This window comes from Haplochromis burtoni, unplaced genomic scaffold (genome assembly GCF_018398535.1).
Source record: "Haplochromis burtoni strain Fernald_Lab_line unplaced genomic scaffold, NCSU_Asbu1 Contig_220, whole genome shotgun sequence".
Taxonomy (NCBI): Eukaryota; Metazoa; Chordata; class Actinopteri; order Cichliformes; family Cichlidae; genus Haplochromis; species Haplochromis burtoni.
The window spans coordinates 892156-916330 of record NW_024582581.1 but is presented as its reverse complement, the minus strand read 5'-3'; the positions used below and the strand labels follow the sequence as shown (position 1 = coordinate 916330).

Below are 24175 nucleotides of genomic sequence, written 5' to 3'. Positions count from 1 at the left end.
CAAGAGTTGAAGGGCAGGACGACTGATGACAGCTCTGCTCTCAGCTTCGTACCCCCCACCCCCCTCGCAGTAATTGGCCTCCATTTTTTTTCCACATGCCAGTGCAAGTGCTAGATGTGGTACTAAACAGGAGAAGAGGTGGGAGGTACACAGCTTACATCGAGTACAAGGTGATGCACTTAAGGTTGAGTAGGAAAAAAGTGCGACTTGGTTCTGTGTGAAGGTGAAGCGGTATAACGAGATGTGAAGGAAATGCGAGTGAATTGGCGTTCATTTACAGCTGTTGGCTTGCAGTCTGGGAGAGTCGGGCACAATCATACGAGGAACTGTGGGAAGCTAAGAGCTGCTGAGGATCAGTTGACTGCTAGAGTTTTTGGACGTTTTGGCTTTGCTGCTTCTGTTTATTCCTTCAACTCTTTGAACCGTAGTCACAAAAAACACTGTAAAGTGCATTCGATATGTATTGACTTATGTGAATAAAAAGTTTGGCAGCTTGAAACAATGAAGTACAGATCACATTCAAACCTATAGATGTGGCATTTCTGTCATGTAATCTTTTTTTCTTCCTGGACAAATCCCAATGTTCCCACTGGGCTTTGAACTTAATGACTTCCTGCGTTCTCAGTGCCCACTTCCTTTTTACAGAAGCAGCAGAGCTCAGGCACCATGATGTCGATGACTGGGATGACAGAAACAAAAATCATTAATGTTATTCAGGCCATAATTGTATTGAAATTCAGCTGAAGCCCTCAAACAGTAAACATGATTTAAAAGTTGGGCTGGAGTTTATATTTTTAGGACCTTTTAAAGAAAACAAAATGAGCTAAATCTAATTTTACATAAATAACTAAAGGGTAAATCTGCCTTAAACGTCTAAATGGCCGGATGCCCAACAAGAGCTGCATTAAATTTTAAAAGTCTCACATGTCTTATCTTTTAGGCCTCGTTAAATCTTTGTTTGATATTTTTCCTTTAAACCATGACCATTAGCCTGTGTCATAATTCCATTATGAACAATAAAACACTCCAATATTGATATTCTCATTTTCTGTATATGTTCACTCTTTGCACATTTATATCTTTAACCACACTAGCATGCTAAAAACAGGCGTCAGCATATCCACATTGCTAGTTGGTATGTCCACATAGATTGGCTAACATATCAGTAGTGACCCTGGAGTCAGCTACAGCAATAACACTATCCTTTACTACTCCACCATGACTGTCACGTAATACTTCTGAAGTTTCTCTGTCACACAGGCCTCCTGTTTCTGCACTTACATCTCTTCACATCCTGCTAATGGCTTTAGTAGTAGGGATGAGAGGTCAGCAGCAGCTGAGGTAGTGGTCAGGGAATTGCAACATGAGAAGGTGAAACCATGATGCAAATCGAGCCAAATATCAATAGTATCGATACTCATGCTGGTATCAGTATCGGATCGATACTAGTGTGATAGGATTGATTTCTTTTTTCTTTCTGTGCTCTAAATTCAGTATGTAGCCCACTAAAAATAAAATAAGTACCTCAAACATGCACTATGAAAAATGTCTGAACTTTTTGTGTTGAGTGTTTTACATAATACACAGTATTTATTTAAATCCAAGCAGATCAGCAATATGAACGTGAACTACGAGTGGTTCATGAATGAATTCTGTGGTTGTAAAGGCTCTCCAGCTCCTTTGTTCTTAGGCTGCATTGCTGGTTTTCATCTGTGTTCCACTAATATCTGTAAGTGTGGGAAGTTTGTCTCCCACTCCCACCCACAGAGTTCGCTGATTAGATTCCTGTTTCAAGTGCACAGATTGGTGGAATTAGCTGATTGGTCCAGCCAGTCACCACAGTACTGGTGTAACACGTGGGCCACCTGGACATCTCCAGTAAATTAACAACAGCCAGATGCTGAAATTACAGGGTGACCAAAAGAGCCAAAATCTGCCCCCCAAAAAAGCTGTGTTTATTTTTTCTTGTCGTCGGTTTACCACAATGTAGCTGCAAGTACACATTTGCCTGTTTGTTTACACGTCCATCTGACTGTGAATCTCCCCCATGCTTACATAACTTCAGAGTACTTTGGCTCCACTAATCTGGGATGTATTTCAGGGGATTAACTTCAGTCAGTGAATGGAATCACTCTCGTGTAGACCCGCTGATCAGTTTTGTGGACTGGGTGATGGCTTAATCCTGCGATTGTCTGGTTTGTCAACTACAGATGGATGACACATTAAAGGAAGAGCCAATGTAAAATGTCTAAGTAGCCACTACATGTTGCCAGGACAGCTTCAGTGGGCCTTGGCATTGATTCTGCAAGTCTGTGAACGTCTGCTGAAAGAATGGAAGGCCGTTAAAATCATACATTTTATCTGATTAAGGTGAGGTCTTTCTGTCACGTTATGGGCTGAATATTGGTCTCTGTTGGCAGACTGTAGGGATGTACGGATCGAAACGTCTACCTGCAGAAAGCGTCTGCTGCCAGATAGAGGCTAGCGTGCCAAGTATGTGGTGTTATTGTTGGTCCAATCAGTCAGCAAAATTATAAGCACAAAGAGCTGACGTGAAATGAGCGTCTGTACTTTTAAGACTGCAATTTTCTATCTTTGGAAGTCTGCACGGGATCTCGTTAGCACAGGTTGAAAACAACTCTAGAAAGCTCTGCGCAGGCAAATACCTGCGCAAACGTGACACAGGCGCAGTACCATGGAACAAGCGTTAGTCTTGTCACAGTCTTGTCTTCCTCAGTCTGTCTGCACCTCATCCCCTTACAGTCACAGAGTGCGTTAATCATGCAGCGTCATGCGTTATTCATAGGCAACGCCCATTTGTTATTAGCCACTGCCTCAGTGTGCATAACTCCTTTTCCTTTATCACGTACAGTAATTCATGAATTTGGCATGAAATCACATGATCTACATTTATTAAACCTAATTCTGCTCTGATGTTTTTTTGTGTCTTTATAGCGTATGATATTATGCTTTGCTAAGCTGAATCTCTAAACTTGGCAGCGTTAACATCTACCCACTGATTTCTACCCACTGACCTCATCTTGTTTATCCGTGGACTCCTTTCTCTCTCATATCTTTGTTGAGTCCTCGTTGGCAGCCTTCATCACTTCTTACCTTTGTTTGTTTGTTGTTGTTTTTCCAAGTGGCACCACTAAACTTGGCTTGAACATCCGTTTCTCCTGCAAGATCAGAGTGCTGGTTAGCTTCAACTGGTGAAGTAATGAAAAAGCAAAACAACATGTTGCGGAGACGTATAAGATGTATTTCTCTGACTCCCCGCAGGGCCGCCCGATAAACTCCCCCAGCCCACCAAGCCTTTGCCAACGGCGCCCTCTCCTCGCTCCCATCCTCCTTCGGACCCTCGTAAACAAGACAGGCAGACGCAACTCCCAATGCTGCCTACGCGACCGTCGCAGCCCAATGCTAAACCCAACATCTGCGATGGAGGCTTCAACACCCTGGCCATACTGAGAAGGGAGATGTTCGTCTTCAAGGTAAAACAACAGCATGTGATATCACAACAAAGCTAGGGGCTCTTCACGTTTGGTTTGTTTCCAGCAATCTCAAGTTTTTAACCCAAGAGCTGTTTTTTTTCTTTTACCAATAGCCTGGATCTCTTAGCTGTGTGGGAGCACAGAAATCATTGTTCCCAGTCCAAATCACCACTGAGCTAGAAGAGACTTCATCCCTGCACCATACGTCTGGGTGTAATACATAACTTGACTAGCTAATAACACCAACACAAGAACAACCTGGCCCTACAGTCCATCTCTGTTAGTCTTAATAAAGACCAACAGAGAAAAATTGTGATAACTATTTTATTAAATATATGAAAACACAATTAATAATAAATACATGAAAATACACTGGGAATCCTACTAACAAGAGGGCTCAATTTCAGACTGATAGCAGCCCGGCTCGGTCTTATGGTAGGATTCATGACAGGTCATAAGGTCAGTGTTAGCATGCTCAACAATCTCATTTTGCAGCACGAAATAACTGAAGTAGAAAACTTTATCTAATCGGATTAAACAGATATTGACAAAGTTTAGCTTTGAGGATATAATCTCCATTTGAAACAACAATATTGTAAATATGTATTATAAATCTGTGTAATATAAAATGTGTAATCGTTTAATACACAATAGTACATATAATAGGATCTAATATATACATGATTTTAAATTGATTGCATCCTGTTTGTTATCATCAGCTACTTTTTTGGTTTTGTTTTTTAAAGTTGGGTTGTAGTTACATGCAGAATAAATTGCTGTAAGTTTGGAGGATTATCTAAATATTATTACCTAAATAAGAGCTTTTTCTGTTATTCTGCTTGGCATGTGCATAGTGTGGAAAAACTTCACTTGATGGTAATATAAGTTATTTCACAGTTTCACAGTGCGGTTCTAGCTTGTGGAAATACTGTGGAACCTGTTCTGTTCTCTTGAAGCTGTTGCCTCTGTATTTTATCCCATTATTAAAGAGGCTATTATGTCTGAAGGAAGACTTCCTAGTTAACTTGGGGTCTATTGAACTAGAATTTACAAAGAAGGAAAGGCATGCAGTGCACAGTAGAATACAGTTTCTCCTTCTCTAGAGAAGCTCAGCTTGGTTTTCATTCCAGTACAAGAGAAAAAACACACATCTTTATCCTTGGTCTTAGCTTGTGAGAGCGAGACCTTGGCAACATGCAGCAAGGAACAGAGAAAAACCCTGGGGCTGCACAAAGCTGTCCTGTGTTCTCCACAGAAAGGAGAAAGAGTGCCTCTGATGCTTTATGTGAGTGTGACTGTATTTTCTGTGGATATAAATAGACAGTATTCATTGGTTAAATAAGAGACTTGTGGAGCCAGAGTAAAACCAGTTTTCGTCCTCTCTGCACCCCTCGCTGCAACTTTCTTCTTGTTGACTCAAAAAATAATTTAAAAAAAAGGACTCGTGGAGCTGAAGCTGCTGCCTGTAAGGATATTTACCCAAAATTAGACTGGAAGCCCACACTGAGCCTGGTTTGGCTGTGGAAACAATACCTGCTTGTCACAGTAGTCTAGTCCAGCCTCTCTCTTTCACATGGTGCCTGCAGCAGCAGCTACTGTCAGCCTTCATTACTCCCAGGGCAACAGCCTGTCCTGATGGAGTGATGAGGATCATGGGATTTCTACAGAGCTCAGAGGTAGTGCTGAGATAAAAAAGATGTTCAGCAATCAGCCAAATGTTTTATGACTTTAGGAAGTGAAGGAGAAAGGCTCTAAATATCTGTCCCAGTGATCCCAGCGTCTGAAATTAAAATGTGGTTCACTGCTGCAGAAGTTTCCTGGTCTTAATTTATCACATTGGTCGTCTCAAGCATGACTTTGATGTTGTTTACATCTAATCTGTTTATATATCCAAGCATTGTTTTTTTCTCAGTCTACATGAATATTTCATTCTTTTTTTTTAAATTTATGGCTACCTATATATTTACCTTTGCCAAAGAGGTTATGTGATTGGTTTAGTTTGTTTGCAGGATTCAGGATTATTGAAAAATTATTATTCAAAAACAACAGTTTTGCAGAGGTGGGGCTTGACCCACAGACTATATTTATTTATTACAATTAAATATCAATTAAAATGGGAAAAAAACAGTGAGGTGAGAAATCATCCTTATATTCACAAGAAGGTTTCAGACACAAACCTGGATTCTTCTAGATCAAGAGACTCTATTGATGCTCGGTGTTGAGTGAATTTTCAGCCTTGGTGGAAGGATGCTGTGTATGTGCTCCGCTGCTTTACTGTGAGGACCTAAAACAAGGGATGTCATGATTTTATTGTTATGAGCCAACCATTTCATATAACTCACACCTTAAAATTGTAGGATATTGTTGATCTCAGCACTGTGCTGAAGATGTGTAAAGCACAAAAGAATCTGCTTCTAGAGGCTCTTTAAAATTAGACACTAGTATGTTTAAAAGGCAGGGGTCAGTGTAAATATTGGAAAGATGTATTTCTGTAAAAGGGGTAAACGTCCTTGGCAGTTGTGATGAGGACACACGATAGCTCCGAACATCGTGAATGAATTCTGCTAGAACTTTGTAGGGGTGTAGAGGGGGTCATGCTAAAATTTGGCTTCCATCCACCGACATCTTCAAGCTTATCCTCACGATTTATTGGTGGAAAACTGACAAAAAGGCTCATAACTTAGAAAGTACGATTCTTAGTGTGGTGTATATTGTCAGCATATAGTAAGTACTGTTGACAGATTTAAAATAGCATGTCACATTTGACCTCTGACCTCTCCTTCAAAGCCAATAGATTAATCTGAAGGTCAAAGTGATAATAATGCTATTTGGAACTATTGAAACCTGCCATTGTTTGCATTGACAACATACAGGTGATGATCTATGCTGATTCTAAATGCCATGTCACCTTGGACCTCTGACCTCTTCTTCAAGGTCAAATAAGGTCAAACTTTTGTAAAAATGGCTTTTATCTTTAAATGAGGCTAAAATTTTACTGCCTTTGTTTATGCTGGCAACATTTAGGAAATGATATTGTCGATGCCTTCTGCTAAGGTGATCCCAAAATGTGTTATATCTTTAAAGTATCGTCAAGAGAAGGAGAATGAGCTTCCTAGTTATATAGATAATAACAACAATAAGCTGAAGTTAATAATGTCCAGTTATTTATAAATGAATACCTGTTATAAAAGGCTGTAAGTGTAATAAGCTAAAGTTTTAGCCTAAACCCTTTGCTCAGTAATTTTTTGTATTGATTTCATTTTTGTGTATTGCTAGGATTTATTTACTTATATTTACACTTTCAAAATAAAAGAATCATTTTTATTATTGTATGTTCCAATAGTTCTCCAGGATGCAATGGACCTGCAGAGATGTGATGGTTTGTGGGGAGAGAGCCCATTTTAGCAAACAGATATTAAAACGATAAGGAGCGTTTTGATGAAGTCATATTTCAGCTGTTTCTTTTGTGTCGCACTTGCTGCTCATCTGTACACTGCAGCCTTGTTTTGTTACGCATCATTTGGCTTAGTCCCGTCACTTTTCTATTAAGCACTGTATTATCAATTGTTTCATAATTCACAAACTCTGTAACGTAAAGCTGTGATGTATGATAGCTTATGTGCACAGTGCTTGAAAAACAACCCGTATGCAAAAGACATCATGTTTGCAATTTGTCTTAGTTAATGATAGTGTGCTAAATAAGCAGGGGAACCTGTAATTGCTTGGCTTAAGTGGGCATCCACTTATGTTAAATTGGCATGGTGCTTCCATTATTTTGTTGGCTTTCAGCGTTTCGCTGGCACCGCCTCACATTTTCCTAAACATCCCGGGGAGCGAAGGGGAAAGATTTGCAGAACACATGTAAGCGTAGCTGTAAATCCACTGTGTTCACATCGTTAAGACCACCAGCAATATCAGAGTCATGATGATTTGTTCTCCCCTTAGAGTAATCTGCGTCTCAGCCCGTGAATCAAGTGTGTTTAGTGAAGTGAAATGAATAAGGGAGCACGGGTTTGACTTGGATTCCATCTCCTAGTGTGCTTTTCTGGAGGAGCAGGTGGTCCTAATATTTCTTGATTCTCAGTGAGTATTTTGCCAACTTTCTGCGAGCAGACTGACGTATCGTGTTAACGCCTCTTTCCTCCTGGTAGATGAAGCTGCCCAACTGTAAAACAGTTTATCTGGAATCATAATTAGAGATGTTTGGATTACTCCGGACTCTGATAAATTCCCTTCAGAACCAGCCAATGTACACGCACGAGTTTACAGACTGGCTGCAGTGATGGCTCGCTGAGTTTTCAGGGGGTTTTTAACTTCACAAGGCTGATTTGTTCTTTACTTGATTGTTCGATTGATTCCTTGCTTGGTTACTTTGCTCTGCGGGTCCATTTGGCCCTGCATAACTGGGTTTTACTCACCATCCCAGCTTGATTGTTTTGGAAAACCAAAGGCCAGTCGATGCCAAGTCATTATAGCAGAGATCTCAGCGGTCCCGCCGCCCCTGACAGGTGGTCCAGCAATGTAAAGTAGGGAGCTTTAAAGTGAAGGTGATCTGGTGAAATTCACCGGGAGCAGTGAGGTTTTCAGTGCAATTTCATTGTTGATATGCATCATAGTAGGCTTTTGCAGCTCATTGTTAGAGCAATTCAGAGCTTGGATTTCTTTTCACATGGACCCGCTGCTCTACAAAAGGAAAAATAGGCTGCAGGAAAAAGTATTGTTGTATTTAAAATGATCATTCAGGGCAGAACTCTGATGAAGATGTATGTCGAAACTTTGGATATCGCAAGTATTCTGTTTTAAAACATATAGGAGGCTACAGGTTTGTATACGGAACATCTCTTATCAAACCAGGATATTTGGATGATTTCTGTCGGATACTCATCAAATATTTTTGCTGTTCTAGACCTTCAGATGCTCACAGAACAGGTATTCTTAATGAGTGGCACTAAAACAGCAGCAGAAAACAGTGAATCAAGAGCGACAACGTTGCCGTGCAGAGACAGAGGTTTCTGTTTTTAGAAAATATTCACATGTTCCACCTGTGAATTTAAAACGGAGAGCAGATTATCAAAGACTCGCTGGGAAAAATGTTCCACTTTCACGTAACGTTACAGATTCAGGATCGATGAGTAACATTCAGGGCTGAGACGCCCTGATTGTGGCTCTTTATGACGCAGAAGTCCTTGTTATAAGGAATGCTGGGATAGACTAGTCTTTCAAGCAGTGCTGAAAGATGTCTGATTTATACGGGTTAACATTAATCTACACAGCCAGGCCGGGAGTCATGCTTGTTAAAGGTGGTTTTTTTACGGTGGCTCATTTTTCTTTCCTAGTGAGGTGACACGGGGTCACCCGGGGTTCACCGATGACTTCACAGATCCAGTGTCAACGGTAAATGCCCCGTAAAGCTACAAAGTTACTGTTGTTTTATGGTCGCAGCCACTTCAGGTTCAACTTTCTGTGAACCCGCAGGCCATATGCTCTCCCACCGGAGCTGGAAGCAGCACATACATTCATGTATATGCATGCGTACACTGGTGAAGAGTGCTTTCTCGGGCTTTAATTGCAACCAGTTTTTTCCCGCTGTACCGCAAACGTGCCCGCGTGTGACGCTTATGCTGTCTGACAACAAGCAGACCAAAAAAAAGTTTCCAGGAGTTCATTCAATTCCCATCAGGCTTGGATTGTAGTAAAATATGGATGGAGTCTCAGACATCATAATTAAAGTTTGGATTTGGGTTTATGGCTCACTGCTGTCTTGTCAGTTTTTAGAGGCAGAAAATCCAAACAGGGATTTGAGGATTTTAACTAAACATTCTCTACAACATGCTTTTCTTATAGCTGCAGTGTTGCCTTTATGGAGCAAGAATTCAAAACAAGGATGCAAGGATTACAAAAAGGGAAATTACTGTGCTCATGCTTTTCTTTGTGCTATAAGGTTTCTTTTTTCCCAAAGTAGTTTTTATCCCTAAAGCTAATTTTTTTTATTAAAGCTCACTGTTCAGTAAAACCTCTCTGTGAAAGCGGTGCTATAGAAATTGTTGTAGCTCTTGTTAGGTGATAGTTTAAATCTCCAAATTCATTTCACCCACTATGTCTCTGCTGTCGTTTAACAGTGACTCATTATGTTCGGACACTTGTAGCTGCATTACACGGACAGGATTAGAGCCTTTTGTTGTGCCCACATGCAGGTATACGTTTTTTCCCCTACAGGTCTATATATAAGCTTCCACCCAACACTCGACACACTAATGCTTTCATCTACTCTTGCTTCCATTATTGGTGCGTTGCCCGTTATATAGACATATAATAAATGGAAACTACCACCCCTCTCGCCCACTCACTGAGGGACACTTCGTTCCTTCGTGTGGACAGATATAGAGCAGGGGATTCTGGGATGCCGCGGGGTGCCTCGCTGTTCAGGATTGCCGATGCCGGAGCCACGCTCCTTGACTATGACATCCATTAATGAGAAAGCAGTTGCCAAATGGGCAGTAAGCTGTCGTGTCTTCTTAATATCTTTTTGAGCAGTGGAATGAAAAGCAAGAGAGAGAGAGAGTCCAAAAATAGCGCGCGTCTGGAGTGGATTTTTAATGCCACCAATTCAGTTTTTGGACAATTGTAAGACTTCTTTTTCAGGTGTCCTGAGAATTCAAAGAGAAAGAGAGATGAAAAGCTGAACACCACTCTCGTGTCTAATTTTAATCTAAAGCTTCTGGGTGATTAGCTTAGCTTAGTTTAACTGAGCAGAAAGATGAGAAGCAGGGGGGAAGCAGCCAGCTTGGGCATGCTCAAAGGTAACAAACCCCCTACCAGCACCTCTGAATTTCACTTAATAATGTGTTATGTGTTATCATTTGTTTTAATCTGTACCCACATTCCAGTTTGAAATGTGCCGGCCGCTTGCCCATTTTCTAATCTTTATGTTAAGCTAAGCTAACTCTCTGATCCTTTTCTCTTACCATATGTTTAATGTCCTCCTGTGAGATTGGTACCTAAGTGCTTCAGAGCAGGAATGTCAAACTTATTTTATATCAAGGGGCCACGTACAGCCCACTTTGATCTCAGGTTGGACAAGAGGAGTGAAACTTGACTTTCTGTCAACCTACAGACATTTAACTACTAATTTAATCCCTGTGATATCTTAATATAAGATGAAGAAGTGTAATTTTAACAGCACATCTCAGCTTTTCTGCATAAAATTATAGAAAAAGTTCTGCTCACTAAGCAGAAAGTCATTCTGTGGTTTATCTATTCTATCTTTGGTGTAGCAAATACAGGTACAAATTTATGCCATCCATCGTATTTTCCATTATAGCCATTGCTCGGCCAATTCTAGTCCCTGGGCCTTATGTTTGACACCCCTGCTTTTTAGCCTTTTTAGCAGTGGCAAATTTCCCATGATGACATAGTTTTTCCCGAAACATAAACACACCTAGTTAAAATAAACAGTTGCAATTGTTGTTTCCCATGAAATCACTTTTTGTTCTCTAAAAAAATACGACTGAAGTTTATTTCAGAGTATAAAATTGCAGAAACTGATAACACAGCCAGTCATTTTGGCAGTTTGATGCCGGAGCTGCTAAACACCGTTCTGCACTCTTGACTTTGGGGATGGAGGCTTACATCGTGCACAGAGCGCCGCGCTGACATTTATTGGATTGGAAAATGTCCCCACAAAGATGAACTGTAAAGCTGGCGTATTAGAATTAAAATCTAACGGAAAGAAAGAGCTGCAGGTTGAGAAGTGAAAGCTGCCGTGTTTTGTTGCGCTGATGAAGGTCGCGCTTCATTATTTACAGCAGTTACAGTTACGTCCCTGCAGTCTTGCTTCTTGGCCTTGAGCACATGTATGAAATGAATGAATGAAACAGCTTTTATTTGTCACTAGCAGGTTGCCCTGCAGCGAGATGGAAACCTCCCCATTTCCATTTCCATGTAGAAGGCGTACAAAATGCATCAGCGCACATGTATTTAAAAAAAATCTTCTAGAGTTCAGTTCCTCAGCGAACAGAGTAGACTTCAGCAGATAGATAACTGTGACCTTAATCCTCATCCGTCTGAAATATTTGCACCCGTGCTCTGCTGACGACTCAAGCCGAGTGCGTGCGTCATGTTAGACGAGTGAGAGGTCAATGCGGCTGTCATCCAGATATCACTGCCTGTCATATTCTCACCTCTTCTCTCGGCACATAAACACAAAAGGCGGCAGCAGATGCTTACCCAGGGCTGACGTGGGTGTCGAGGTTTTTAGGTTTAACCTCATTTTTACACAACAAATTCAAAAAAGCGTTGATCTCTCGGAATAGCTTCATTGTCTCCACTTGTTGTTCTTTGCTAATAACAGGGCGGTCTACTTGCTCTTTTGTCCTTTGCAGAAAGATTTCACGCCGGTTCTTTTCATTTTCATTGATTGATAAGTATTTATGCAGTGTTCAACGATTTGAGTCACTTCTTAAATGTGCCGTGTTCTTGTTTTTCATTCCTGTGTTGGCGCTTTACGTCGGGGCAAAGTCTGTAAGTCATCAGCCTCGAACTTTCTAAGAGTCTGATTGAGTCATGTACCCAGCATGCCGCTGTGAAGGGTCGGCGTGTGAACGCGTAGTGTAATTCACACCAGTGTGTTTCAGCTCGGCTCACAAAGATTAGTGATGCTGAGTTGTTTTGAATCTCTGTAATCGTTTTTTTGCCCCTCGCTTTCTAATCGTCTCGTGTCACTTGGTTACCATTTTATGTTGTGATTTTATGGTCGTTTGCATCGCTGGTCTTTTTATGATTTTCTGGATCTCTGTACACGTCTGACGCCACTTTGCTGTTGTTGTTGTTGTGTTCTCTTTGTGGTCATTTTGTGTCACTTGGTTGTCATTTTATGGCTGTTTTGCATCTTTTTGTGTAACTTTGTTCACTTGCACGCTTTACTAATCATTTTGCCTACATATGCAATTGTCTTGGATTTCTGTACATGTTATTGCATTTTTTTTGTTCTTTTGCATTTCTTTCTCATTTTTTGGTGTCACTTTTATGATTTTTTTGCATCTCTTTGTAGTCATTTCGAGTTTTTTTGGCTGTCTGGGCACATTTGGCTTCACTCTGTTGTTGTTTCGCCTCTTTGTAGTCATTCAGTGTAATTTTATGGCTGTTTTGCGCCGCATTTTACTATTTTGCACCACTTTAAATCTCAAGTGATACTTGAGGCTGTTTTGTTTGTTGAATCTATCAGTCATCAATAATCTTCCCCACCCCCACTAGTAGCAGACACCAAAAGATATTCCCACAGGTCAGGTGTCAATGCTGCGGTGGTTCAGAGCTGTTAAGGTGGAACGAGGAGGATCCGAGCATTAATTAGGCACACGGTTTTAGTCGGGATTGCTGATTGGTGTCTCTGTGTAATGATTATTTGCCAGTCATCTTGCGGCAGAATCCTCATGAATTAATGCGCTAAACAGATACCTGTTCATTTCAGAATTAATGAAGTGCAAAGTGCTCCCCATCGTGTGTGTGTGTGTGTGTTTTGTTGATTTGTCAGCTCAGCAGGTCAGGTACTTCATGCAGTACACCAGTGTGTTGTGCAGTATTGATTTTGCCAACAAAACACTCGGTTGAGCTGTCGGCGAGGCAGTTTGGGATCCGCTTCGCAAACTTTCCTCAGCACAAAAACTCATCGGTAGAACCAGATTTTTTTTATTTATCCAGGAGGGCAGAATTTATATTCCTGTAGAAACCAGATTTGAATTCAGCCTCATCGCTCGGAATGCATCGTCATGTGCCACGAGACTGTATACGTGATAAACTCCGTACCACCCTTTTCCTCAAAGCGGAGAGCGGTGTGATATTTCCATCTTTCGCTAAGACTGAACTCGCTCTGATTATTCTGAACGTTCCTGTAATTGAGAAGCGCCTGCTGAAATTTTCTACAAGTCGCCCGAGCTTTGTTTTCAGAGTGGGAGTGGGAAGTTGGGGCAGGCGGGAGAAAGAACATTTTCCCTTTTTATAAAGTCAAAAGGACTCAAATGGCTCGGATTTCACAGTTTTGATCTGTTTTCAATTACTCGGCCGGGCCGCGTACAGAAGAAAATGCTGAACAACTGAAATCTATGGAGGCAGTAGGTGTGGAGCGAGAGTGGGAGAGGAGAGGAAAAAGCAGAGGAATTGGAATGAGAGACAAGGGGGAAATGAAAAGAAAGAGGAGGACGAGTCCAGGGAGAGTGCAGAGTCCCAGAGAAACAATTGGATTAGACAAAGAGAGAGAAAGAGAGCTGTGCAGAGAGTCTTTGATAAATTGGCTGTTTATTTAGCTTTCGCTGTGAATGAGGCAGGGTGCGATGATGTGCTGTCTCCCCTGCATCCCTCGCTACGAGGTCGGGCTTTTTGGCCCGAGCGCCCAGCGTGTTAAGGAGGTGCAATTGGCCATTAGTTGCCAAAGGGTGGGACATCTTTCTGAGTCCTAATGGCTTTTGCAGCTGTGTCTCTCCCCGGCTCCCTCTGTCATCAAGTTTCATCCAACATCAAAAAGACACACCTTCCACTTGTTCTCCACCCCCCCCCCAAAAAAAAAAAAGAAGTCAGCCCCTTGGGTCCTCATAAAGCTCCTGACTATCACTTTTGCCCCTGTTACTTGATGGTTTTCCCAGCATGTTCTTCAGGCTCTGCATGTGTAGCGACAGTCGCCGAGGCTTTCCAGACAACCTGAGAAAGCACATGTGCGTCTTAAAAGCATCACGGCTGTCACCAGCAGGCTTTGTTGCATGAGCAGCAAAGCAAGGCGCTGGCCTGAATTCAGCGTATCAGATAGATTCACTGCCAGCTGTGTCACTATATGCAGAAATTCCTTATAGCTGTAGTTTGTTTCTGTTCTTAGATCAGGGCAGCTTGTTGTTTGGGATCTTAGAAACATTCATGTGCATTTTTTCCTACTTGATCTTCTGATGATGTTTTTCACACATGCGTGTGTCTTATTCTCTAGAACACACTGGATTCTTCCTGTGATTGCTGCTGCACTGAAAGAGGAAAGCTAAATCTTCGTTAAGCGGGCTTTTTGTTGGGTTTTTTTGTTGTTGTTTTTTGCCAAAAAGGCCTTTATAGGATGACGGCAGACATCATGCTTTCAACTTCTAAGGGTATAGTCTACCTCTGACAATCTGTGTGTCAGACCTAAAAGGTTCTCATTTATTCCTAACATAGTCCTCTGTTCCCTTTCAGGACCACTGGTTTTGGCGGGTGAAAGATAACTCTGTAATGCAGGGATACCCCATGCCCATCCGAATGTTCTGGAGAGGCCTGCCGCCCAAGATAGACGCAGTCTATGAGAACAGCGAGGGCAAGTTTGTCTTCTTCAAAGGTGAGTCCTTTACACTCCACCACCATCACTGTTTAGTAAAGCTGTTTTTCATTACAGGCAAAGCATCATAAAGCTTTTTATCTGATCCTGCAGTGCTGTAGCCCAGTTGCCTCTGTGCAGTCCCGGCTTACAGTAGCTCCATGTCTGCTCTGTTATCCCCACAAGTCATCGTCTTGTATAAGCTGGATGCTCATTCCTCCTATATTCAATTTCCATGTGTGTATGTTGAAAATAGAGGGATTTTTTTATGTTATCATGCTCCCTCCGAGCACTGCAGAGTTTAGTGCAAGTCTGGGGAGGATTAAAGCAGTTGTTTTGCTTTGGTAGGAAAGTTTACCACAAACAGTTTTGCCTTTTAATAATGCATATGTTGCATTTTTCTGCTCCAGTGATATATTTTCATATAAAATCGTCCACTGCAGTTAAACACAATCTGTATGCACAGGTCTTGGAAATCACTGGAACAGCATGTGCAAGGAGAGCCTCGCCGCTTGATGAGACGTGATTTTAATTGTTCTTCTTTTTTTTTTTTTGCTTTACTGAAAGATTTGTCTTCACATTCAAATCTAGACTGAGCCCCCAAAACACAGCTTTACGACTAATTATGTCTGAAGCTGCAAAGCCACTTAAAAGAAGCAGCAAACAAACACGGCCCTCGTATTTGCATACACACAGAGAGGACGGGAGGCAGGGAAAGGCGGGGAAGGAAGGGTGTTGATGAAAGGAGACGTAGGTAACAACGAAACTCTGCTGGGATGATAAAAAAAAAACTACAAATCTTCTCTCAAACTCGTTTCTATTTCCAACACCAAACAATTCCTGGAAATGCAGACTGCTGGTCCCGGGTGTGCCACGAGCTCTGCAAGTTTGATTTCGCTGCCTTCTCCTCCACCCTGCTCTTTACTGGGCAGCGGTAGAGTTAGAAAATTCATACTAACAGAATGCCTTTTTTCATTTGAACACATGCAGCTGATTTCCCAGAAGGCCTTGTTCTGACTGTCACCATTTGGAAGAAAAATTAGGAAGAAAGTCGGTCAGAAAGCAGAAGGCGGCACTTTAACTCCTCGTCTAACCAGGCGTTTTGAATATACTCTGAACAGCTCTCGTCTGATGAATTCTCTTAAAATACATCCACAGATGGGGACGTTGGAGTCTGCTTTGGCTGTCATGGCTGAGACACTGATTAGCTTAGTGCTTTTTGGGCAGGTCTGGAAACAGACACAGTATACATTAAGAGTGTGCTCTTCGTTCCTACGCCAATGTCAGTGTATTAGTTGTTTCCCTCGCTGAATTCTTCAGAGACGCAAGAAGTTCAGCATGAATTTTAAACGCATCAGTCGAACCGGGCCTGCTGTGTGGATTGCTAATCAGGCTATATGCCCTTACAGAATTACCATTCACAGTTTGGCAACACCATGCAGGCAGATTTAGAAGAAGAGTCTTTTACATGGAGAAATGTTGATTAATAAGAAGCTGTGTTGTGAATTGAAATTAAATTAATCAGATTAGCATGGGCTTTTGCAGCTTTACTCGGAGGCGCCCTGCATATGCACAGCACACATATAGGGGTATGTATCTTCCTCCTGGGAGGCAGGATCCAATCAGAGCTTGATTGAGGCTTTTGTGTCAGAGGACAGACAAAGCTACTCCCTACATCTAAATTATGCAGACATGCTTATGCTTATATTGTTTTATTTCAGATTAAGAGCAGAACAATACGCAGGCTCGGCTAATGTGGTAGATTAAACTTGCATTTTTTTCTAATGACCAGCAGGGGGCAACTTTTATCGTTGCAGAAAGAATAAAGGTTTGTAGAAATCTATGGGAAAATTATGACTTTGATTGATAGTTTCAAGTCTTTCTAAATATAACCTGATTTTCATTTGGCAACCCTATGGTCCCCTCCAGAGTCATAAATGATCAGTGACACTCACCACTCGCTCATCACGTCCAATTTTAATCACTTAGAGATGATCAAAACTCTCACATTGAACTCGAGCTGTAGGCTGGACCAGTATTGGCGTGTACATTGAATTTTAAATTAAAAATGTCATTGAATTCACTCCCAACCAGTTTTGCCTGGTTCTGCTTTGTTCTTGTTTCTTCCTGTTAAAAGGGAGTTTTTTCCTCCCACTGTTTCCAAATGCTTGCTCAGAGGTTTTCTCCGTATTCTTGTAGGGTCTTATTTCAAGTTTGAGGTCATGGTGCTGGTTACAGTTATACACAGCCACAGGTATTTGGTATCCTGCTTATGTCTGGCTCTCTTCCTGTGTGGTATATTGTGTCAGTGCAGATATTCACGGTGGCCATGAGAGGTCAAATGCTCTGCAATTTAAGAAAACACCGGCAAATATAAACATGCTGCAAAAACAGTCAAAACTTAACAGAAGTTTAATAAAGCAAAACAAAAGTAGAAAAAGTGTTTGTTTTATATAATACTCTACAGTAACGTATGTTTTCTGTTAGCCACTTACTGTTAGCCACTTACTGTTAGCTTGTCACTTCTGCATCAGAGCTAGCTACCAAGTGTTGCAGCTAATGTTAACTCCATGAATTATATAAAGTTTTTATTAACATTTTTAATGTTTTTGGCTGTTCTTTGTAAAACTGTTACCCCATAAAGAGGTTTTTGTATGTACTCGATAGCTAAATGCAGGATAAAATGTCTCAAACAAAGATATTTTCAGCAGCAGATTCTAATCTGAAACATTAAGTAGAGAAGAGGGGGCGGTATAATGAATTTAGGTATGAATGCTCATTGCCCCAGACGAAATAAAACATTTAGGACAGAGCATCTAATTTTAGCCAAAACATTAATACCCTGGCATTTTGGCTCTGAAAGGATGAATGCTGAGCAGGAACTCTTCTAACACAGTGTAACCTTTTAGTACATTTACTGTTCCCTACCTTATAACACAGGGTTACAGATGGAGGTATCATGCAAAATAGCAGTCAGTTTACACTTCTGTTTTTTGTGAGAAATGGGGGTTATGTTTGGTTTATGTTCAGTAGTAGCAGTCACCACGGTTCGTGCTCCATCGGCGCAGTTGTAGCAGTTTTTAGTTTTATGGGAGAATATCTGACAAACTTAGAATCTCCATAGGCTGTTTGTTTTACGTGGAAAAGCCTGCGATGATTTTTGCTTAAACGCCGTGTCGAAGAATACATTTCCAGATCTGAACGCGATGATTTCAAGCAGACATTAAAGCAGCTTTGCCACGGGTCACACTGGGCGTGCGTATGCATAATAAGTTAAGTACTCACAGGCGCATGTGTGGTTCCTGGTTTTCCCGTTTTTGTGTGTGGCCTGTGTAAAGAGGAGGCGTCTCCTTTTTGGAACAAATCTTCATCCTATATAACACTTTTCATACACTGTTGAGGGCAGGCGGGGGGGATTAGTCGCTGCAGTGCAGCAGATGCCAGAGCCACCACTACATCAAAGCAGCCCTCACAGCTCTGAAGATGAAGCTCGACTTTTATGTGGAGGCCGATGCAAGTCGACTCCAATTTAAAAAAGAAAGCGAGAATGGAGAATCCCATTCTATGTGGGATTGGGGGGGAAAAAGAGTGAGAGAAGGGAAAGTTTGGGAGTTTTTTTATGAATCAATTTGAACTCATTCTTTCTGGGGACGGGTCACTATTAACCTCAGGGTGTGGCGTGTTAGCGTGGCGTATCAAGGCCGGGAGGAAGCGTGACCCACGGTGAGCGGAGCGCTGAGAGAGAATGACTTGAAATGACAGGAATTTCCTTTTGAGAAAAAAAGAGGCCGTTGTAGGTCTCGCCTTCCCATTTAACATTCAGCCAACACCCTGTCCTACTGTTCCTTCCACCTTTCCATCTCTAAGGTATCCGTATTGTTTAAATACTTTAGGGTGAAATGTCAGACATGGGGAATTTGTGAAGAAAATGAATGAGGCCAGATATTGCTGGGATTTTGCCTCCCTTATTTGACATCCATTTCCTGCATTTGTTAAAAAAAAAAGATAAAAAAAAAAGAAAGAAAGAAGTTGTGTGGTCATCTGTAAAGCTGACCCTGCAGAAATTCCATGTAGTGTTTCAGGCTGATTGGTGTTTAGTTAGACACCAGGGAGGCGCGAGGATCCGGCTCTTTAAACACAGCCAGTTAATCGGATTCTGCAAACACAGTTTGAATCTTTGATTCTCTGTTTTTGTCTTAAAAACAAGCTTTAAAAAACTTAAATTTACTTATATTCAATGTCTTGAATGTTACAGAGTTTCAGAGGCGACTGAAGCGTACTGTGTGTGTGTCTGACATCTGCACATGTCACACACTCCTCCTTGTCAGCCCTTTTTTATGTTTTCCTCCAAACCCTGATTTATTTTTGTCAGCGCTGCGATTATTGAAAGAAATACTGTAAGTATTTTGCAGATATTAAACCGATGATTGTTCTTTTCCCGCTCATAAAACAGCAAACATTCATAGCCTCAGGCTCCGTTTCATTTGATTTAATCATAAAAAGGGAATAATAAAAACGCCATCTGCTCTGCCTTTGTCATTCCTACTCCTTCTTTCCCTTTTTCTTTTCTGCCACGTACCTCCCCCCACACACCCCAACACACATTTCCTCTTGACCCACCCTACGCCTCCACCATTGATGAAGAAATGCACTTCCTGGGGTCACGCGGTGTCAGAAATGTGCTGTTTAACCTAATTACTCCACAGGAAGGAGGCTGTAGAGAGGAAAAAATGGAGGCGAGGAACAAAGCAGAAAAAGATATATGATTTTTAATATTTCAGCAACAATATCACAACCCAAATATTTTCTTGGCTTCATGGATCCAGGAAACTTTTAAAAAATAAAGGTTTTAATTTGACTGTTTGGTTGCCAGTTTTCCCACAAGCTTTGCAGCTTTTTTCCTTTTATCACAGCTGAGCAGTTACCAGCTCAGTTTGCCAGCGCCAAAAAGTTCCCAGAGCACCTCTAAGCAAGGGCAAGGGGAGCTTGTCACCATTTCTGTTCCCTCTTTCAACAGTATCAGCATCAAATACAGTAATACAACGCAACAGGTTATTGCCTGCCGTGTGTTCAGTGCGTTTTGGGGGTTTTTGCCCCCCTGGAGGGTAATCCCCACGGTTACTCGTCCTCCTTCTAATTTGTTTTCTCACTCTCTTTCTCGATATGCAGGAAAGCAGTTCTGGGTGTTTAAGGACACGGTGTTGCAGTCCGGATACCCCAAGGACATCTCCCAGTTTGCCCATGGCATGCCCTCACAGAGCATCGACACCGCCCTGTGGTGGGAGGATGTGGCCAAAACCTACTTCTTTAAAGGGGACAGGTGGGTACGAGTGGAGGTCTTAGATCAGTTCTGGACTTTCTTCCTTGAAAGCCGTGTGCAAATTTAGCCTGCAAAGGTCTCTTAAAAGCGAAGCGTATGATCTTAAATTGGTGGATATTTAGTATAACTAAACAAGAACGGGAAGAATGTTTTAAAGTAGCGTTTCTGATCTGACACAGAGTCGCTCTCAACCTGATTTCATTTAACACTTGTGCTAAAGAACCATCTGTAATATGTTGCTACAAAATCAGGTCAGCGACTCCTCTTAGAGGACGGTTCATTCGTTTTCTTTGTTTGTCTGCTGTCCCACATCATCAGGGTGAAAAAGGTTCAGGGAAAATGTGGGATAGAGTTAGATTTTCCCCATGCCTCTCACACCTGCTATGATAGGTATTATTTGAATTAACTCACTAGAGGAAGCTGACAGTGTGATAGTAAGATACTAGGTATACGCATAAAATACCATCTGTTTCCATTTTCAGCCCTGTGTTCTTCTAGCCTTATAGTACCTGCTTTGTCTTCCCGTGGCTCATCGTTTGTTCCTGTTTAGGTACTGGCGCTACAATGAGGAAATGAGAATCATGGACCTTGGCTATCCTAAGCCTATCACAGTGTGGAGAGGTGTGCCTGAATCGCCACAGGGGGCCTTCGTGGACAAAGCCAATGGTACGATTTGTCCTGCACAATACTCTGGTTTGGCAAGCAAGTTGCAGTTCGTTTGCCAGGCTGCATTGATTTCAGATGGTCACTGGCAGGGTAGCATTGATTGAAATTTGCCCCACTTATTAAACTGAGTCTCTGTGTGTGGCACGCTTCCATACATGCAATACAGAGGGAAATGTTTTTTGCGTATTCCAAACAAAAAGCAGGTCAGATCATCCAGAAATACATTTTGTCCCTGTTTTTTATGAATTGTTTCACAAGAAAATATTGCGTAATCGGTCCATCCTGCTCTGAATGCCATAAGACCCAGTCGGAGCCGGACTGTGGAAAGCAGAAAGGACAAGACCACCGCTGGGTGCTCATTCCGGTTTTAAGCCAACTGACTCTCTTCAGGCTTGGGTAGGCGGGATTAAAATCTCGCCGGGAGCTCAACGATAGGCCGCTCAGATGGTAAGGCTACAAAAATAATCTTTTCCCATTGGATGCACCGTGCCAGGTGGGTTTGGGGTCTGGTCTTGGCTGCAAGTCGTTTGGAAAAAACAGAGCAGGTGGTGTTGAAAGCTCGCGCCATCTGTGCCGAAGATCCCCCGCCAGACCTGTAGCTGGGCGTTTCTGCCGGTGAGGCCAGGTGGAGCGGGCATCAATCAGAGCATGAAGGATGGACTGATATCCAAGCGGATGATGGCTGTTTGTGTATGTTTCTGCACGTAAATGTGTCGGCCTTCGTTTATTGAGCGAGCCGGCTGTTTGCCGAGACAGCGTGCCAAGTGGACCGCTCATAACACTGACCCAGATCGCCAGGCGTAATTGAGCACGCCACTGTAGCCCACGACAGTGTGTATGAGGCGGCACGTTTCGGAGCGGGGAGCCCAGGGCGATGTTGACCTGGTTCTAACCCACACAAGCTCAGCCTGTCTGACCTCTCATCTGCTCTCCCCCTCTGTGTCTCTCAGTGAATAGTTCTACTTGTTATGGAGCTGTATAGTTAGTCTTCATGTGGATCTTTCTATTTCTAACAAAAAACCCTTTTTCGCTTAATTTGGGTTAAATGTAGGAGAAAAGTGTGACAGAACCTGCCGCCAGATCAGAAAGAGGAGCATCCCGACAGTGGCTGTAATTCATCAGCTAATCACAATACTCAGCTGAGCTCTAAATACTAATTCAAAGGGCATTGTGTGGTTTGGCCTGTCTCACTATACGCGGCCAGGTTGTGAAGACAGAGCTCTGCCCGACAAGGTGATCAAGTCTCCCACTCGGCCAGGCCGGCCCCTCTTTCATCTAAAATCCCACCTTACGCTGTTTCATTTCCTCGCTCGAACCATCTCCAACCGACACGTTGTTTAAAAAGCGCTGGCCTTCCTCGCCTGGAAACTTAGAACATTTCTTTCCTCATCTTCTCAGAGAGGAGTGCGCATAAATAACAAATGGGGAAACACAAAGTGTGAAAGGAGGCCAACGAGGGAGAGGAGAGCTCGAGAATTCAGCCAGGCTGTCCGGACCAGTTTTACACGGCACATTTTCCCAGTGAGCATTTGAGCGACGGTGGAGGCAAAGTTTGAAATGAACATATTGTGGGCATGGAACAACAAAAAAATAGTTTCTTTGTGTTTCATGATTTTTTTTTTTCCATCGCTGGAGCCGTTGTGGAGAGGAGGGGTAAATTCTCACCTGAATGCACGGCGGCCGACTGCATTAGCGGATCTGTGCATCTTTGGGGGACGCTGGGACAGTCGCCCTCACGTCCCGTCACAAAATCGACCGTCGCTCTCGTGGCTTAGAAAGCGCCTTGTTTGCCAGTGACATTTGCTGCGCTTTTGTGTGAGCGTAGCTACGGGGCCTGACTCCCGCTCGGGTGTGTTTTCTCTTTCATGACCGGTATAATTAGTCCTGAGGGACAGGCACAGATATCCCAGCAGAACAACTGAACTGAAACCGAAACAGTGGCTCAGCATCAGAGCAGCACACACACTACTGGCTGGTTATCTTTATTTTGACTTCGCTTGAATAATTTTTTTCCTTTAAGATAAAAGGTGATTTCTTTTTTAAAGATTCAATTAGTAATAAATTCTTTGAACAGTTCGTGACTTTATTAAATACATGAAAGAGCTTCCTCCAAAGCAACAGTTGTGCCCGGTTACTTCAGTATATGTTAGCAGTAAAAATGATGCCTGACGTGTATCGATGAGGATCTAACAGCAAATGGCTTATAAGCTAGTAATGTGACGTATTCCTCACGTTTTAGCACTCGCCCTAGCTGGTGACCTTTCCGTCAGCTGAATGAAATTGTTATCATTATATCCAGTTTGATGGCTTTTCGGTGACAGCTTAATGCACATTTTGACAGTACTGACAGAGCTGAGCATTAGCTGAAAACGTGCTAAATCACTCTTTAACAACTTTTGTGTGCGTGTGTCCTTGCTTCAGGTTTCACCTACTTCTACAAGGGGAAGGAGTACTGGAAGTTTAGCAACCAGTTCCTCAGAGTGGAACCGGGCTACCCGCGCTCCATCCTCAAGGACTTCATGGGCTGCGAGCTGACGCCCATCGACCCCGGCCGCCCACCGGCCGACGACGGCAACTCGGACGTGGTGATCGAGCTGGACAACGAGGCCAACACGGTGAAGGCCATCGCCATAGTGATCCCCTGCGTGCTCGCGCTGTGCCTGCTGGTGCTGGTCTACACCGTGGTGCAGTTCAAGAGGAAGGGCACGCCTCGCCACATACTGTACTGCAAACGCTCCATGCAGGAATGGGTTTGAATTTTTTTGGAGGGGGGTGGGGTTAAGAGACGAGAGGGCAGAGCTAGGGTGGGAGTTAAGAGGATTGTGGAAAAACAGTACAACAGCCCCCCACTTTTCACAGAGAGGAGGACGGTGGACACTGGACAGCTTTATGGGAAAAACAACAAGCCACGCCTCCTCCTCTTCGGCGATCGAAACTTTCGTGCAGACCTGCAGAACCAGCCGAGAAGTCTGACGGTGATCCCGCATTTAAAAAAAGGCGACTCCCAGGACTTTAAGCTGACTTTCTCCAGCCCCCAGCCTTTTTAACAAACGGGGCCCAGAGGGACAGTTTGTGGAGGGGGATCTTTGTCAGATGTGACCTTCGATCCCGGTCCAAAAATAATGAGAAAAAAAAAAAATCAACAAGAGGGTCAGCATCACTTTGTATCTCAGAAACTCGACTTCCTATCCCCGTCCTCTTTGTTTCTTTGCCCGACTGCTTTTCAGACGGAGGACTTTCAGGGGAACAAACACTCTTCCCACAGGGCACTGCATTGTCAACTGTGTCATATCAGGTTGTTGATAAACAGCTTTCTATTTTCTGATCCGCGTGCCCCTCCCCTCCTCCAGCTTCAGACTGGGCTCAGAAAAATAA

The 24175-nt window shown here is 42.7% G+C and overlaps 1 protein-coding gene across 2 annotated transcripts in view; it reads left to right on the top strand.

Annotated features, from left to right (window-relative positions):
• LOC102291472 (matrix metalloproteinase-16) overlaps nucleotides 1-23968 on the top strand; it is a 73426-nt gene extending 49458 nt beyond the window's left edge. For both annotated transcript variants that reach the window (XM_005936552.3, XM_005936553.3), the window contains 5 exons: nucleotides 3283-3494; nucleotides 14697-14835; nucleotides 19984-20134; nucleotides 20685-20800; nucleotides 23222-23968. In XM_005936552.3, coding sequence (XP_005936614.1) covers nucleotides 3283-3494; nucleotides 14697-14835; nucleotides 19984-20134; nucleotides 20685-20800; nucleotides 23222-23556 — 953 coding nt within the window. In that variant the 3' untranslated portion in view covers nucleotides 23557-23968. The remainder of the gene's footprint in view (nucleotides 1-3282; nucleotides 3495-14696; nucleotides 14836-19983; nucleotides 20135-20684; nucleotides 20801-23221) is intronic.
• The last annotated feature ends 207 nt before the right edge of the window (nucleotides 23969-24175 follow it).